This window comes from Manis javanica, chromosome 17 (assembly GCF_040802235.1).
Source record: "Manis javanica isolate MJ-LG chromosome 17, MJ_LKY, whole genome shotgun sequence".
Taxonomy (NCBI): domain Eukaryota; kingdom Metazoa; phylum Chordata; class Mammalia; order Pholidota; family Manidae; genus Manis; species Manis javanica.
The window spans coordinates 8,039,427-8,053,461 of NC_133172.1; the positions used below are offsets into that span (position 1 = coordinate 8,039,427).

Here is a 14,035-nt window from a genome sequence, read left to right on the forward strand (position 1 = left end):
GCAGTCCTGACCCCAGGCCTGATATTTCCTTTGATTTCCACAAAATGGGAGGATTTGGAGAAGCAGGATTTTGAGAGGCAGAGATGTTTATGAGGGTCATAAAAATGTCCTTAGCGAGCACAGCAGGGGAGGGCATGCTGCCTCTGCCCCTCCCTCAGCAACCCCCCCTCTCTGGGTCTCTGTCCTCTTCTCTCTGATTCTCTGTCTCACTTCTCTTCTGTACTATCTCTGGGGAGTGATGGCAGCAACTTTTGGGGGGATCAAGTATCCCTTCATGATAAGAGGGTGAAAACTATGGGCCATTTCCCTGGGCAAAAAATACATTAAGCACCAAGGCCATCATTTGTCATAGGATTGTAGTGAGTTCACAGGTCTCCTGACACAAAATTTGCACTTTGAGGGGACCTGAGGACACCAGAGCATAAAGATGCCTAATGTAGAAAAAGTCAGGTAAAGAATGAGACCCAGAAAGTCTCTCTCCTCCCTGCCTTGCCCTCTCCTGCCCACCTGGAGCTGGCCTCCCAGACATCAAGCACATTGCTGCCCCAGGGCCTTTGCACCTGCTGGTCCCCCTGCCCAGAATGATCTTTCCCCACATTTCCGCACTGCTCCCTCCCCCACCTTCTTCAGGTCTCTGCTCAGATATGTCACCTCCTCTGAGGACTCTCTCTGTCCAGTGTATATCATCCCTTCATCCTTGTTCTACCTTATTTCAAAGCACTTGTCATCTCCAGGCGTTATTCTATATGTAACCACATTTATTTACTGGATTTATTTATTTACTTACACATTTCTCCCATCCCCAATATAATGTGAGTGCCAGGAGGCCAGGAAGTTTGTCTTTTGTTCAGTATCTCCCCAACACCACCCAGCACACAGTAGTTGCTCAGTACATTTTTGTTGCAGAAATCTTTCATTAGAAAACGAGTTTCCAAGGCTGTCTGGGTCTAGGGCTCCTCCAGGAGTCAGATCAAAGCTGAGGAACTGCTCTCCAACAGATACCTACCAGCACACTATTTACCCTCAATTTTGGAGGTCCCACCAACTCCCTGAGATCCCCTGAGAGGATTCCAGGCTGGGAACCTTCCAGAGGCCCGGTCAAAAATGGGCAGAGGGACAGTGATGCCTCCAGGCGGGCACACTGATGTCCAAGGCCTAGATATTGTGCGTACAAAGTCCGGCAGACACACACAACGCGCACACAGACAACGCGCAGTCCGGCCGGCAAACACGCGCGCACCCCGGGCCCGGTCCAAACGCCAGACACACACACGCACACAGCTGAGGTCCCACAGCTGGCTCCCCCCCAGGCCTAGGAGCGTCCTGCGCTCCCAGAAGAGGGAAGTGAGGGGGGCCAGAGCCAGGGGAGAAACCGAAATATGGGGTTCAGCTACTTCCAGCCTCCGGTTCTCTCCTCTGATCTCAGAGACAGAGACGGGGAGAGAGACAGTGACTGAGAGAGACCGAGAGACAAAGAGAAAGAAATGGAGAAGGAAAGAGAGACTGGAAAACGTAGGAAAAAGAGGCATCCAGGGAGATGGAGGAGCCGGGGAAGGGAGAGCCCGACAGAGACCTGAGGCGGCCGAGCGGGGGGCGGGGGCCGGGGGAGTGACAGGGAGACGGGGCGGCGGCGGGACCGGGCAGCAGCCGCCGCAGGGGGACGGACACAAAAGCGGCCCCGCGGCGGCGGCCCCGGGGGGCGGGGGAGGGGAGGAGAGGGGCGGGGCGGAGGAGGGGGGAGGGGAAGGGGGAGGAGGGAGAGGAGGGCAGGGGGAGGGCAGGGGAGCGGCCGCGGCCGAGCCGCCGGCGGACAGCGGGTTAAGCATCTCCGCTGGGGCACTTCCGGATGTGACCGCAGAGACAGGGAGCGCCCGGGAGCGCGGAGAGACGGAGCCGCCGGCATCCTCGGCCGCCGCCGCCGGGCCGCACGGCGCTGGGCCCCCCGCCCCGCCCGCCCCCATCTCCCGGTCCGCGCGCCTCGGGCTGCTTCAGTCACCCGGCGCCCCGGGAGGCACCGGGGCCGGGGAGGGGGCATCGGGCGAGCCCCCCCCTCCCGCCTTCGCACTCCTCCGCTCGCCGGCATGAGCCCCTCGCTGTGACCCCCGCGCGGGGAGGGCCGGGGGGTCCATGCGCGGAGCCCCCGCGCTGCCCGGCGCCGGCCGCTGACGGCGGCGGGGGTGGGGGGGCCGAGCGCCCAGCCTCCTGCCCCCCCCCCCCCGGCCAGGCCCCGGAGGGACCCGCGAGCTGCCGCCGGCGTCAGCCCATGGCCCGGAGGGTAGGTCTGAGGGCGGGCACCCCGGTGCCCCGGCCGGTCCTCGCACCCCCGCGTCCCTCCATCTGCCCTTCTTGCGCGCCCCCAGCAGCCCATGCCGCCTCCACCACCGTCTCTTTCTCTGCGTTGCTCTCTCTGCCCCTGGGTCTCCCCACTCTCTGTCCCGGGTCTCCCCCCTCTGTGCCTCTGGGTCTCAGCCCCCTCCGCCCTTTGGTCTCCCCCATTCTGCCCCTGCTCTCACCCCCTGCCCCGGGTCTCCCACCCCTGGCCCTGGGCCTTCCCCTCTCCTGCCCCTGGGTCTCCTCCTCCAAAGTGGCCCTTTATCCTCCCGCCCCTCCTTCCCCTCCCCAGTCCCTCACCCCCGTCTACTTGTCTTCGAAGTCCTCCGGAGGCCGTCGGGGTGGGGAAGGTGCTGGAAGAGGTGGGTCTCACCAGGCCGGGCCAAGAGCTTCTGTTAGGGCCCTGGGGGGGGGAGGTCGGAGGGCACAGGCGAGGAGGTGAGTGCCCACCGTAGAGGGTGGAGGCGGCACGACGCGGCCAGGGTGTGAGGACCCCACCGCCCATCTTAGGATGTTGGAGGAACGGCGGGGAGCACTTGGATGCAAGTTCAGGGCTCAGGAGAAGTTGGGAGAAGAGGAAGTGAAAGGGAAGGGGACGCACCCGGAGCCGTGGTGCGCATCCTCGGCGCGGCGGCGGCGGCGGCGGGAGCTCCCGGCCTCCTTCCCTGCCAGCCCCCCTGCCTCTTTGAGCCTCACCCTCCTCGTGTCCGAGGAGAGGGTCTGACAGGGGTGGTGTTAAGGGTCCTTCCGACCTCCCCAGCGCGGTGCTTCCGTCATGGCAGGATTCAAACCCTGCGCGCTCCCGCTTCTCTTTGGGCTGTGGGCACAAGTGGGTGTGTGCGGGCGTGCGGGCTTATCCTCCATTCAACAAGTGCCGGGCCCTGTGCCGGCCTCTGGTAGCTGTCATTCTCCCACCCACCCGCTCCTTCCTGGGCCCGGCCTTGGGCTCTGTGTGAGCCCGCGGATTCACATGGAGCTGGGGTGTGACAAGTTGGTAAGTCATACCCCGACTGGCGTAGATGACAGCTGTGACACGCAGCTGAAGTGGGGGGAGACTGGACGCCGTCGTTGGTGCATAAACAATGCCTGCCCTTACAGGCATTGGTCTCCCTTGATCTGCACCTCCCCTCTCTCTGCCTTTCTTCTGAATCTTGGGTGCCTCTCTCCTCTCTGCTCTGTCTCTGCTTCTCTCTCTGTGCCTTTCTTTCCGTCTCTCTCACCACCCCCTTCCCTCTCCTCCACCCTGTCTCCCTGCTGCATGCCTCTCCCGCCCCCTCCCTTCCTCACTGTGGGGAGCTGGCCTTTGCCAGTCCATCCCTGACCCTCACAGCCCAAACCTGGGTCAGTCTTCCTCCCCTGGACCCTCCTGCCCACACATCAGGAATCTCCGAAGGGACACTTTTCACAGGCCAGGAGTACAAGAGAAAGCCAAGGGACAGGGCCCTCAGTCCCACCCAGACAGCCGCATGGAAGCTGGGGTCTAAGGCAGCAGAGCCGAACACTTGGGGAACAGAAGGGCAGGGAAGGGCCATCTCCTGGGTCCCAGGGTAGGGAGGCTTCTGGCTGGCACTGACGCCTCCCTGGGGCTCTCCCCTCTCACCTCCCCCAGTACGATGAGCTGCCCCCCTACCCAGGCATCGTGGACAGCACTGCAGCCCTGGCTGGCTTCCCGGAGGCAGTGCCCTCAGCACCAAGAGCCCCTGGGCCCTATGGCCCCCACCGGCCTCCCCCACCCCCGCCCGCAGGCTTGGACAGCGATGGCCTGAGGAGAGAGAAGGATGAGATCTATGGGTGAGTGGGGACGGGGCTGAGGGCTCCAGGGGTGTCTCAGGCTGTGCCCCCACCATTTGTTTGTCTGTCTGGATCTGTTTCTCTGTCTCAGTCTGTCTCTCCATCTCTCCCCGCTGGGTCTCCTGTCCCCTTCCTAGTTGCTTCATACTTTGCAACCCCCTGCCCACCCCTCATGAGCTCTCTCCTCTCCCGCTTCCCCCCAGACACCCGCTCTTCCCACTGCTGGCCCTGGTCTTTAAGAAATGTGAACTGGCCACGTGCTCGCCCCGCGATGGGGCTGGGGCCACGCTGGGGACACCCCAGGGCAGTGACGTCTGCTCCTCCGATTCCTTCAATGAGGACATCGCTGCCTTTGCCAAGCAGGTGGGCACCCCCATCAGCTGTGTACCAGGAGGGCCAGCGAGGAGGGGCGGGCAGGGGACAGGATGGCCCTCCCCGGTCTCTCTCTTCCTCCCAGGTCCGCTCCGAGAGGCCCCTTTTCTCCTCCAACCCAGAGCTGGACAATCTGGTGAGACCTGGGCCCTCCCTGGGGAGCCTCCTGTGCTGCCCCCCCATGGCCTTGGGGTTGGTTGAGGGAACAGAGAGGAGACAGGCCCACGTTCTCAAATAGTGATCAGTGTTCCCCATTTGCAATACAGTATAGTTTGCAGTTGAGAACAGGCACTGAGTTCAAATTCCAGCTCTGCCACTTACTAGTTCTGTAAACCAGGACAAGTAGCTCCATCTCCCTGTGCACCAGTTTCCTCATCTGTAACTAGAAGCAATTTCTATCTTGCAAGGCTGTTGTGAGGATATAGTCAGTTACCAAGAGAGTCAAGCCACCCGAACAGTGTCAGGCACAGAATGGGAACTCAATAAACATTAGCTATTCTATCAGTCAGGAGAAAGAACCCATGCCAAATGCGTGCAGGGACTTAGCTGCAAAGGGGAGAGGAGAGAGAGGGGAGTGGAGAGGGAGAGGGAGAGGGAGAGGGAGAGGGGGAAATACTCCGGCGTCTCCCTTCCTTTTGCTTCCTATTTGCCAAACCCTTTGGCAAAGGACTCTGGGAAATGTAGTTTGCAGGCAAAGGGTGGGAGCAGAGGGCCCGCAGGCGAAGAATTATAACAAACCTTTGTTCACTCCTCTTTGATGGGCCCTTTTCTGTGTCTTGCAACTCTTGCTTCCCTTCCTTTGTCTCTCTCGATCTACCACTCTCTCTTCCCTTAATTCTGGGCCTCCGTCTTTGTTTTCTGTTTCTCTCTGCCCTGTGGTTTTTGTCTCTGTCTCTGTGTCTGTCTTTGTCATTCTATCTCACTCCGTTTCTTCATCCCTCCTCCTCCTCTTTCTCCTCCTCATCTTCCTCTCCCTCTCTCCCCTCTCTCTGTCTGTCTCCCTGCTTCCTTCCCTCCCTCCCTTCTTTCCTCCCGTGTCTCTTCCTGTCTCTGTTTTCAGATGATACAGGCTATTCAGGTGCTCCGGTTCCACCTGCTGGAGCTGGAGAAGGTGAGTACATCTTCCCTCTCACACCCTCGCTTATCTCCCACCCCGTCCCCTCTCTCCCCCTCCACCTCTGTAGGCTCTTGACCCACGGAATTAGAGCAGAATGCCCCCCGTCCCCATACACCCCAGCCCTGGCCCCCGGGTGGCCCCCCCAGTACCCCGGTGCCCCCTCAGGTCCACGACCTGTGCGACAACTTCTGTCACCGCTACATCACCTGCCTCAAGGGAAAGATGCCCATCGATCTGGTCATCGAGGATCGGGATGGCGGCTGCAGGGAGGATCTCGAGGACTACCCGGCCTCCTGCCCCAGCCTCCCAGATCAGGTGGGCTTGGGATGGGGCACCAGGCATCACCCTGCGACCAAAGCCATGTGCAGACACTGCTGGGCTCCAGCGTGAGGGCATACACACCACACATCTCAGCCAGGCAGAACACCTGACCACGGGGCATACATCACCTGTGCAACAGCCTTGCAGACCAGGACACAGGTGGGCAACAGCACACACACACACTGCTGCAGACACCACCCTGAGACCTGGCTACACCAGCACAGGTTCACACACAGCTCACAGCTATGCACACTCACTGACAGCCATTCTCACTCACAGCCAGGCAGCAGCATGCACCTCATATTTACACACACCCCAGCCACAGACAGCACCACACAGCCTGACTGAGACCACCGTACAAGTACATGTGGGGCCACATGACAGCCACACAGATGGAGATGGAGCCAAACAGCCCTGGATCCTGCCACACACACTCAGAGACAGCCACAATTAGACCCAGACTGACCATGGGGCCTGCGCACGCAAGCACACGCACACATACTGCCCTAACCATGTGACAGTCGGACAGCAGGCACAGGCACACCCTGTGCCACTCACCATTCGCACAGCCCCATATTCACCCAGTCTCAGATGCAGTCAGACTACCATGCAGTCACTGACAATCACACAACAACCGTGCGGATCCCAACAAGTGTGGGTCACACTGTCAACATACCCCGTGATTATACAACAAGACACCTGCTCGGATGCAGGTGCACGGTCATACTCCAGCTCTGCGGACTTGGGCACACTGCACCCGGCATTCACACACAGGCCTCGAACATCCTCTGCCGTAATATGCAGCCCATCACATGCACATACTTGGCGAGAGCCCCATGGGTGCGATGACTGATGACCACTCACTGGGAGGCGGCGTCACATCGGTATTTTCACACAGCCTCTGATGCACTCCCACGGCAGTCACCCACCTCGATACTCTCACAGAGCCCCCTGCATGGTAACCCCACACTTGCCATCTCACAAATAGGACAACCAGTCCCTCAAACCACAGCCGCAAGCTTAGAAAAATGTGGTCTTTGGATAGGTACAGGCACCTGGCCCTCCCAGAGAGACACGCCTGTGCCCCAATGCCACGTGGCTCATCTCCAGCCATGTAGCTGCTCACCACGCCACAGCCACCTCCTCTCCAGGGACAACGTGCCATGTCGGGCACAGATGTGGGTGCACTGCCACATGCCACATGTCCCATGACGTTTCAGGCACAAGAATGTGGGTGCTCACCTGCAGCATCCAATCCGATCCAGTGCCAGAAAAACCACAGCTGACGGTTACAGCGATGCTCAGAAGCCTTTTCACAGGTGCTGGTGCTGCAGCCTGCCCACAGGCCGCCCACAGTGCACACCAACGTGCTGTCCCACCCAGATGCCGAGCCTGGAGAAAACTGAGCTGCTGGGTTTTAGGCTGAGCTCCAGCGGGACACCGCGCTGTTTGGGGAGGGACTGCTTATGAAGCGGTGGGCAGGGGCCTGGGCAATCAGCAGGCAGGTGGGGTACCCTGGGGCTCAGCTCTGGCGGGGCCTGTTTCCACCCAATCGGCCTCCCAGCAATCGAGCCAAATCTTCAGCCGAAGGACAAGTCTTGATGGCATCTGTACAGGTGGGGGCCTCTGGGACACAGAGCTGGGGCCGGGGGGTGAAGCCAGGGCCAAGTTCCTCAAAGTGCATCGGAGTCAAGTGTTTGGATGAAGAAAACATAGCCCCAGACTCCCTGACCTGTAATTCTGAGCACCGCCCCCTGCAGATCTCTGAAAACTGGAAGTTGTTTTTTTTCCCCCATAAGTTTAGTGCAAACTCATTTGGCAGAAAGATCTGACCTGAACTAATGAAAGGCTATTTATAGCCTTTATTTATTCCACTTGGTTAAATATTCATCCATTTTGTTGCAGAATGTTAATGAGTTTGATGACGAGGTTATGCCCCAGGCCCTGCTGGGGGTGTTATGAAATACACGGTGTGTGTCCTGATTTACTGTCTAAAAATGTGAAAAGTTCTGAATGCTGACTGATACAGTGCTGGGCCCCAAGGATTTCAGATAAGGTGCCGTAGATCTGTATGAGCTCATCTTTATGGAACACTCACTGTATGCCTTTACCTGCATTCACCCAACCACTGAGTCCTTACAACACTCTGAGGTGGGGGCTTTCATTGTCCTCCACTTTTCAGTTGAGGAAACTGAGGCACAGAGTGGTAAAGTGACTTGCCCGAGGTCGCACAGCCCAGAAAGAGGCAGGGACAGGCTTCACGCTGAGGCGTTCCCACTCCAGAGCCCGTGGACTTGGCTATTGTGCTGTATTGTGCCCCAAGCCTTGGCACTGACTTCCAGCTCTTGTTTTCCAGAATAATACCTGGATTAGAGACCAGGAGGACGGTGGGTCTGTGCATCTGGGGACCCCAGGGCCATCCAGCGGGGGCCTGGCCTCCCAGAGTGGGGACAACAGCAGTGATCAAGGTGAGAAGCATGGGAGGGGGAGGGGGAAATGTAGGAGTCAGTCTGAGGATTGAAGTTAGACAGCAAGTAGGACCTCCAAGGGGCCAGGACGCCCAGGGTGTGGGGTGGTGTCCTGGGTGAGGGTTCTGGGCCCCTCTGCCCCTACCCTGGCAGAGCATGTGCCCAAACGCAGCGTGTCTGTGCCCCTCAGGAGACGGACTGGATGCCAGCGTGGCCTCCCCTAGCTCCGGGGGAGAGGACGAGGAGCTGGACCAGGAGCGGCGGAGGGGCAAGAAGAGGGGGATCTTCCCCAAGGTGGCCACCAACCTCATGAGAGCCTGGCTCTTCCAGCACCTCTCGGTGGGGGCTCTGGGGCCCAGGCGTGGGGTGGGCATAGAGAAAGGTGGGGGGGTGGCCACACAGCCTGAGGCCCAAGAGAGACCCAGAGATGGGAGGCTGAGGCAGGGGCAGACATGGCAGGGACTCTCCAGGAGACGGGGACTGACAGCGAGCACCCCCACGCACTGCCTGTGCGCCAGGTGTTGCTGAGTGCTTGTAAATCATGCAGTCCTCCCCCCAACTCACCTTCCCCTTCCCCCACTCAGGAGCCCACCAGCTCACCACCCAGCACTCACCCACCATACAGCCAAACAGCCCTGTGAGGGAGGGGCTGACATAGCTCCATTTTGCAGATGAGGAGACTGAGGCCCAGAGGTCTCACTGCCTCACAGAGAGAGATGGGAAACTAGAAACAGGAAGAGAGTCAGGGGCTGAGACAATGATAGAGATAGAGAGATAATGAGAGGACTGGATCCGCCGGATGCAGAGGGAGAAACAGACCAAGACAGGGACAGAGAGAGACTGAGTCAGAGAAAGTGCCTCAAAGACGGACTGGGGTCGGGAGAGAGATAGGTTCAGGACCCCGGCAGAGACTCACAGAGAGCTGGCGTTTGCCTCCTTTCTGGGCAGTGGAGCCTCCCACCCAGAGTTCTGTCTCCCTAACTAGAGGTGGCCAATTAGTCTCTAATTGCTGGGAGAGGCGGGGCCACCCACAGGCGTCATTGCCCGAAGCCAGGCTCTGCTTCCCTCCATGGGGCCCAGGGGAGCCTAGAGAGGCTGACTTTCCCGACTCTGCCGCAGCCTCTGCTGGGCTCACCATCCCTGGGGGTGGGCAGGCCCTGGGGGTCAGATGGCGGCTGGGCGGGCACGGTGACTCTTTCTGGTGGCCGCAGCATCCGTACCCCTCGGAGGAGCAGAAGAAACAGCTGGCCCAGGACACAGGGCTCACCATCCTGCAAGTCAACAACTGGTGAGGGCCCCGGGAGGCTGGGCAGGCGCCGGGCTCTGTCCGCGGTGCTGAAGGACGCTCGAAGTCCCTCGGAGCCTCTCCTCGCCCCGTGCCTTCTTTACTGGCCTTATCCGGTGCCCTCTTCCCAGCTCTGTCTGTGTTCATTTCTGCCCCTCTCCTATGCCCTCTTCACACACCCTCCTACATTCTCATGACCCCTCCCAGGTTCATTAACGCTCGGAGACGCATCGTGCAGCCAATGATCGATCAATCCAACAGCACAGGTACAGGGGAAGGTGGGGAGAAGGGCCTTCTGCTCCTGGGGGAGTGTCAAAGCCTGGACACAGGTATCCTGGGGCTCAACTTGAACTCCTCAACCCCCCATCACAGGACAGGGTGCAGCCTTCAGCCCAGAGGGCCAGCCCGTGGCGGGCTACACGGAGTCTCAGCCGCATGTGACTGTCAGGCCACCAGGTACATTGCGCCAGCACAGCAGGCCCCCTCCTCCGAATGAAGATGCCCACCTTCTGGGGTTAAGTCCGTGAAGAGCACGGTGCCTCGTCTGCATAGCGGGGAGCTGGCTAGCTTCTTCCTGCCTCTACCCACCCACTGGAAGCCTCCACTTTTCCTTAGAAGACCAGCACCCTTTTAAATAATGACTCAGTCTGTTCTTCCAGACGGATCCCCTGGGGAAGGAAGGTGAGGGAGAGACGTGGGGTCACATGGGGTGTCTGATGAAGACCCACTAACCTTCCTCTGTTGCCTTCCAGGATCGATGGGGATGAGTTTAAACATAGAAGGAGAATGGCATTATCTATAGAGGCTAAATTCAGGAGATGTGTGAGTGTCCAGTGTCCAGGGGGACCGGGTTAGGGATGTACATCTCTCAAACTTCCTAAGACCTCTAGACTCCAGTAGTGGGCAGACCCAGGGCAGACTCAGCCTGGGTGTCCGAACTTAGGGTCCTCCAGCGCTTGGTGGGAAGATGATTCATTCATTCATTCATATATACATATCCATACATTTATCCATTCATTAATCATAACCCCTATCCACTACCCATCCAGACATATATCCACTCCCTATCCACCCAACTATACATTCACCCCCATCACTCATTCATCTACCCACCCAACTAGCCACCTCCACACTAATCCACTCACCCACCACCACTCACCTCCTTACCCACCCATTCTTCTGCCCACCCATCCATATATAAAGCTCCAAACATATATGAAATCCTCATTCCATGCCCTGACATGGCCCAGGTAGGGTCCTGCTCTTGAGAAGATTCTGGGCTTTTGAGCAAGCGGATATCAGAAACCAGTAACAGTCCAGTGCAACAGGTGAAACAATAAAACAGCTTACTCAAGAGGCGGGGTTCATCAGCTGTCACTGAGATATCGGGGAAGACTCCATGGGGGAAGCAGCTTCTGGGCAGGGAATTGAAGGATGAACAGGAGTCCACTAGGTAGAAGTGGGGAGCAAAGGTAGCGGGGTGCATTCTTCTACTCTCCCGGGTCTCAAGACTTTAAAATATCTTCTCATTTAGTTTTCACAACTCTAGTTCACACCTCTAGTCTCCCAAGAGGGAGAAACTAGTAGTATTTTCATTTTACAGATGAGACAAATAAGGCTTAGAGAGAAGAGGTCACTTGCACAGGTTCACAAGCGCAGGAAAGCAGAGGGAGCAGCCTGTGCAAAGGCCTGGAGTTGAGAGCCTGCCTGGAGTTGCTAAAGATCAGATCAGATCTCGACACGCCCTGGATTAAAACCCTTCTGTGGCTCCACAGTGCCCTCTGGATGAAGTCCCAACTCCTTGATTAGCACCTGTTCACTCATCCATTCATCCATCCATGCATTCATTCAGTACACATTCTCCACGTACCTCTGTGCCCAGCCCTGTGCTGGGTGGTGCTGGGGACGCCATGACAGTCCCATCCTGCCCTCACAGGCTCACAGTTCAGTGGGGCACCGACCCATCCCTAGACGGTGATGACCCAGAGTGGGCAGGGCTGAGATAAGGGAGCTCAGGAACTGAAGGAGGCCTGAGGTGGCATCAGACTCAGGCAGGGGGCATTCAAAGAGGACTTCCCAGAGGAGGGGGTTTTGGAGCTGAAACCAAGCAAACAGGAGAGGAGGAAACAGCATATGCAAAGGCCTGGTGGCCTTAGAAACCGTATGCCACGAGACCCCCTCTGACCCCACACATATACATAGGCATGCACGATGGGGTGGGAGACTGGGGAGCTGGGTGGGTGCAGCAGGAGGGCTGGGAGATGAGAGGGGAGACCGGGAGGGCTTGGACATAGAGCATGGAGCCCGGAGGGGAGGGGACGGGTGTGCGCAGGCCTGGCGGGGGGCTCAGCTCCGCCCTGACCACCACGGACACTGTGGCCTGGCCTGAGGGCCAGGGGCCTCTGGGATTAAGAGAGATGGAGGGGGCTTCTCATCCTGCCTCCCAGCCTGCCGGCTGCCTCTTCTCCTCCTAACCTCTCCCCCTGCCTCTCTCTCCCCGCACCTGTCTGCCTCCCTCTCCCTGGGGGGCTGGTGGGTCTGCCCGGAGGGTGGCACAGGGCAGCCGTCCTCCCCACCTCCTGACTCGGCCTCTCTCCCCTCTCCGCAGACCCCAGCCTCCAGACTGGGACCACCAGGGCCACACCTGGTCCCGGTCCCTGCCTGGCCCTCTGGCCTCAGGACCCCACCTCCTAAGGCCCCCCAACTCACTGCCTACCTCCCTGGGGCCCCACCGGAACATGGAGGGCCTGAGTGCCCACTTGAGGGTCTCTCAAGGACAAAGACAAAGCCTGCAGGCTCTGTGCCCCACTTCCGCTTCACCTCCGCCTGGGACCTGAACTGAGATCCAGGGCTTGGGTCTTCAGAAGGAGGTGGCCAGGGTCCTCCGCTTCCAGGACTAAGAGGGGGTTGGAGGCCGACTGGGACCATCAGGGAAGGAGGGCCACCTGGATCCGACGTCGTGGAGAGGTCCCCTTCATCCTCCCAGCCCACCACCCTTCTCTCTCCCCCTACCTCCCTTCTCTGATATCTTCTACTTTTTTTTAAATGATAAAGTCTTAAAAACAAAAAACCACCAGAGTTCACGTCTCTTCCAAGATCCGAATTCTCACCAATCTGAAGCTCCTGAATCACTGATCATAATATTTGACACTCTATCCTGCCCTCTCCTTAGGCACTCCCTGCGTATCGGTTAGCTATTGCCATGTAACAAGCCATGCCAAAGCCTTGGGGTTCAAAATACCAACTATCTTTTAGATCATTGTTCTATGGTTTGCTGCAATGAGGCACAGGTGGGCAGTTACATGGTTTCAGCAGGACCATGTGGTGGATCCGTGGCCAGCGATGGGCTCTGCTGGCTGGCAGCTGGGGCAACAGGAGTGATTGGGCTGGGTGGTGACACTGACCAGCAGGCTGTCCAGTCTGTTCACACAAAAGCCTGGTTGGACTCCAGGAGAGGACAGAAGGGCCCCAGGCCTCTTGAGGCCCTGGTGCGGATCTGGCATGCCGTTACTATCTCCCCTGTGTTCTCGTGGCCTCTGAAAGTCCCAAGGCCAGCCCAGATTCAAGGGAGGGGAGAGACTCCACCCCTTGCCAGGGAAACTGCCCACTCACATCACAGGAGGAGACGTGGACGCAGGGAGGGATGAACTGTGCCCACTCTCACATCGGTCCCCAACATTGGCTCACAGGCCGCCTCCTCACCTGTCCTGTGGGTGATGGACAACCTTGCCCCTTGTGAGTGGTGCTGACAGACATGGGTTCAAATCCTACCTCTGGGACATGACAGCTGTGGTACCTTGAGCCAGTGATTTCACCTCTGGGTCTCAGTGTACCCATCTGGAAAATGGGAGTAGTGGCAATACCTACTTGAGGATTGCTGTGCTGATTAACGGAGGCACTGCAAGGGAAGTGCCAAGGGCGGCCTGGCATGTAGTAAGCACTCAAGCAAAGACAGAGGTTGTGATTTGTAACTAGAGAAACAAGCTCAGAGCTGAAGGGCCAACTGCGTCAGGTGGGGTTCTCCGTTCCCCAGACCTGCCTTCTTGAGAGACCAAGAAAGCAGTGGGGTCTCTCCCTGGTCCAGCTCCTCACCCTGCTTCTCTCCCCAACCCATGGGCGCCCCTTTCCTGGTGGGGCCTTAGCCCCTTTCCCACACTCTTCTTTCTATCTGTATGCGGACACCTAATGGTTCTCAGGGAACCCCCACCTGAGCCGTGCTCACATCCACTCTGTGTCTGAGGCCCCGGGGCACACGCGTGTGTCATGGCGGGTGTGGGGGGAAAGAGCACCAGGAAAAGCACATTCCCTTTGCCACATTCCAAGGAAACTCCAGACTGAGTCACACAAACA

At 58.6% G+C, this 14,035-nt stretch overlaps 1 protein-coding gene across 5 annotated transcripts; it reads left to right on the forward strand.

Moving 5' to 3' along the window:
- The first annotated feature begins 1,788 nt into the window (after window positions 1-1,788).
- MEIS3 (Meis homeobox 3) lies at window positions 1,789-12,767 on the forward strand. 5 transcript variants are annotated; one of them, XM_037005031.2, is made up of 13 exons: window positions 1,789-2,275; window positions 3,941-4,122; window positions 4,326-4,485; window positions 4,580-4,630; window positions 5,555-5,605; window positions 5,828-5,926; window positions 8,289-8,400; window positions 8,591-8,739; window positions 9,612-9,688; window positions 9,893-9,951; window positions 10,058-10,141; window positions 10,438-10,507; window positions 12,294-12,765. In XM_037005031.2, exons 1-12 carry the CDS (start codon window positions 2,264-2,266, stop codon window positions 10,485-10,487), a joined length of 1,086 nt encoding a protein of 361 aa, XP_036860926.2. In that variant the 5' UTR covers window positions 1,789-2,263; the 3' UTR covers window positions 10,488-10,507; window positions 12,294-12,765. The 5 variants fall into 5 exon arrangements, with proteins under 5 accessions (XP_036860926.2, XP_036860925.2, XP_036860923.2 ...); XM_037005030.2 differs by having other exon boundaries at window positions 1,790-2,275; window positions 5,777-5,926; XM_037005028.2 differs by lacking the exon at window positions 1,789-2,275 and adding an exon at window positions 2,287-3,325 and having other exon boundaries at window positions 5,777-5,926; window positions 8,591-8,694; window positions 12,294-12,767.
- The last annotated feature ends 1,268 nt before the right edge of the window (window positions 12,768-14,035 follow it).

Excerpts from the sequence above, each read along its gene's own strand:
- MEIS3 (XM_037005027.2), top strand. The coding sequence starts at position 3,107 with ATGGCAGGATTCAAACCCTGCGCGCTCCCGCTTCTCTTTGGGCTGTGG. Across the intron at positions 5,927-8,288 it reads GCCCCAGCCTCCCAGATCAG|AATAATACCTGGATTAGAGA; the intron begins GTGGGCTTGGGA and ends CTTGTTTTCCAG. Across the intron at positions 10,142-10,437 it reads TGTGACTGTCAGGCCACCAG|GATCGATGGGGATGAGTTTA; the intron begins GTACATTGCGCC and ends GTTGCCTTCCAG.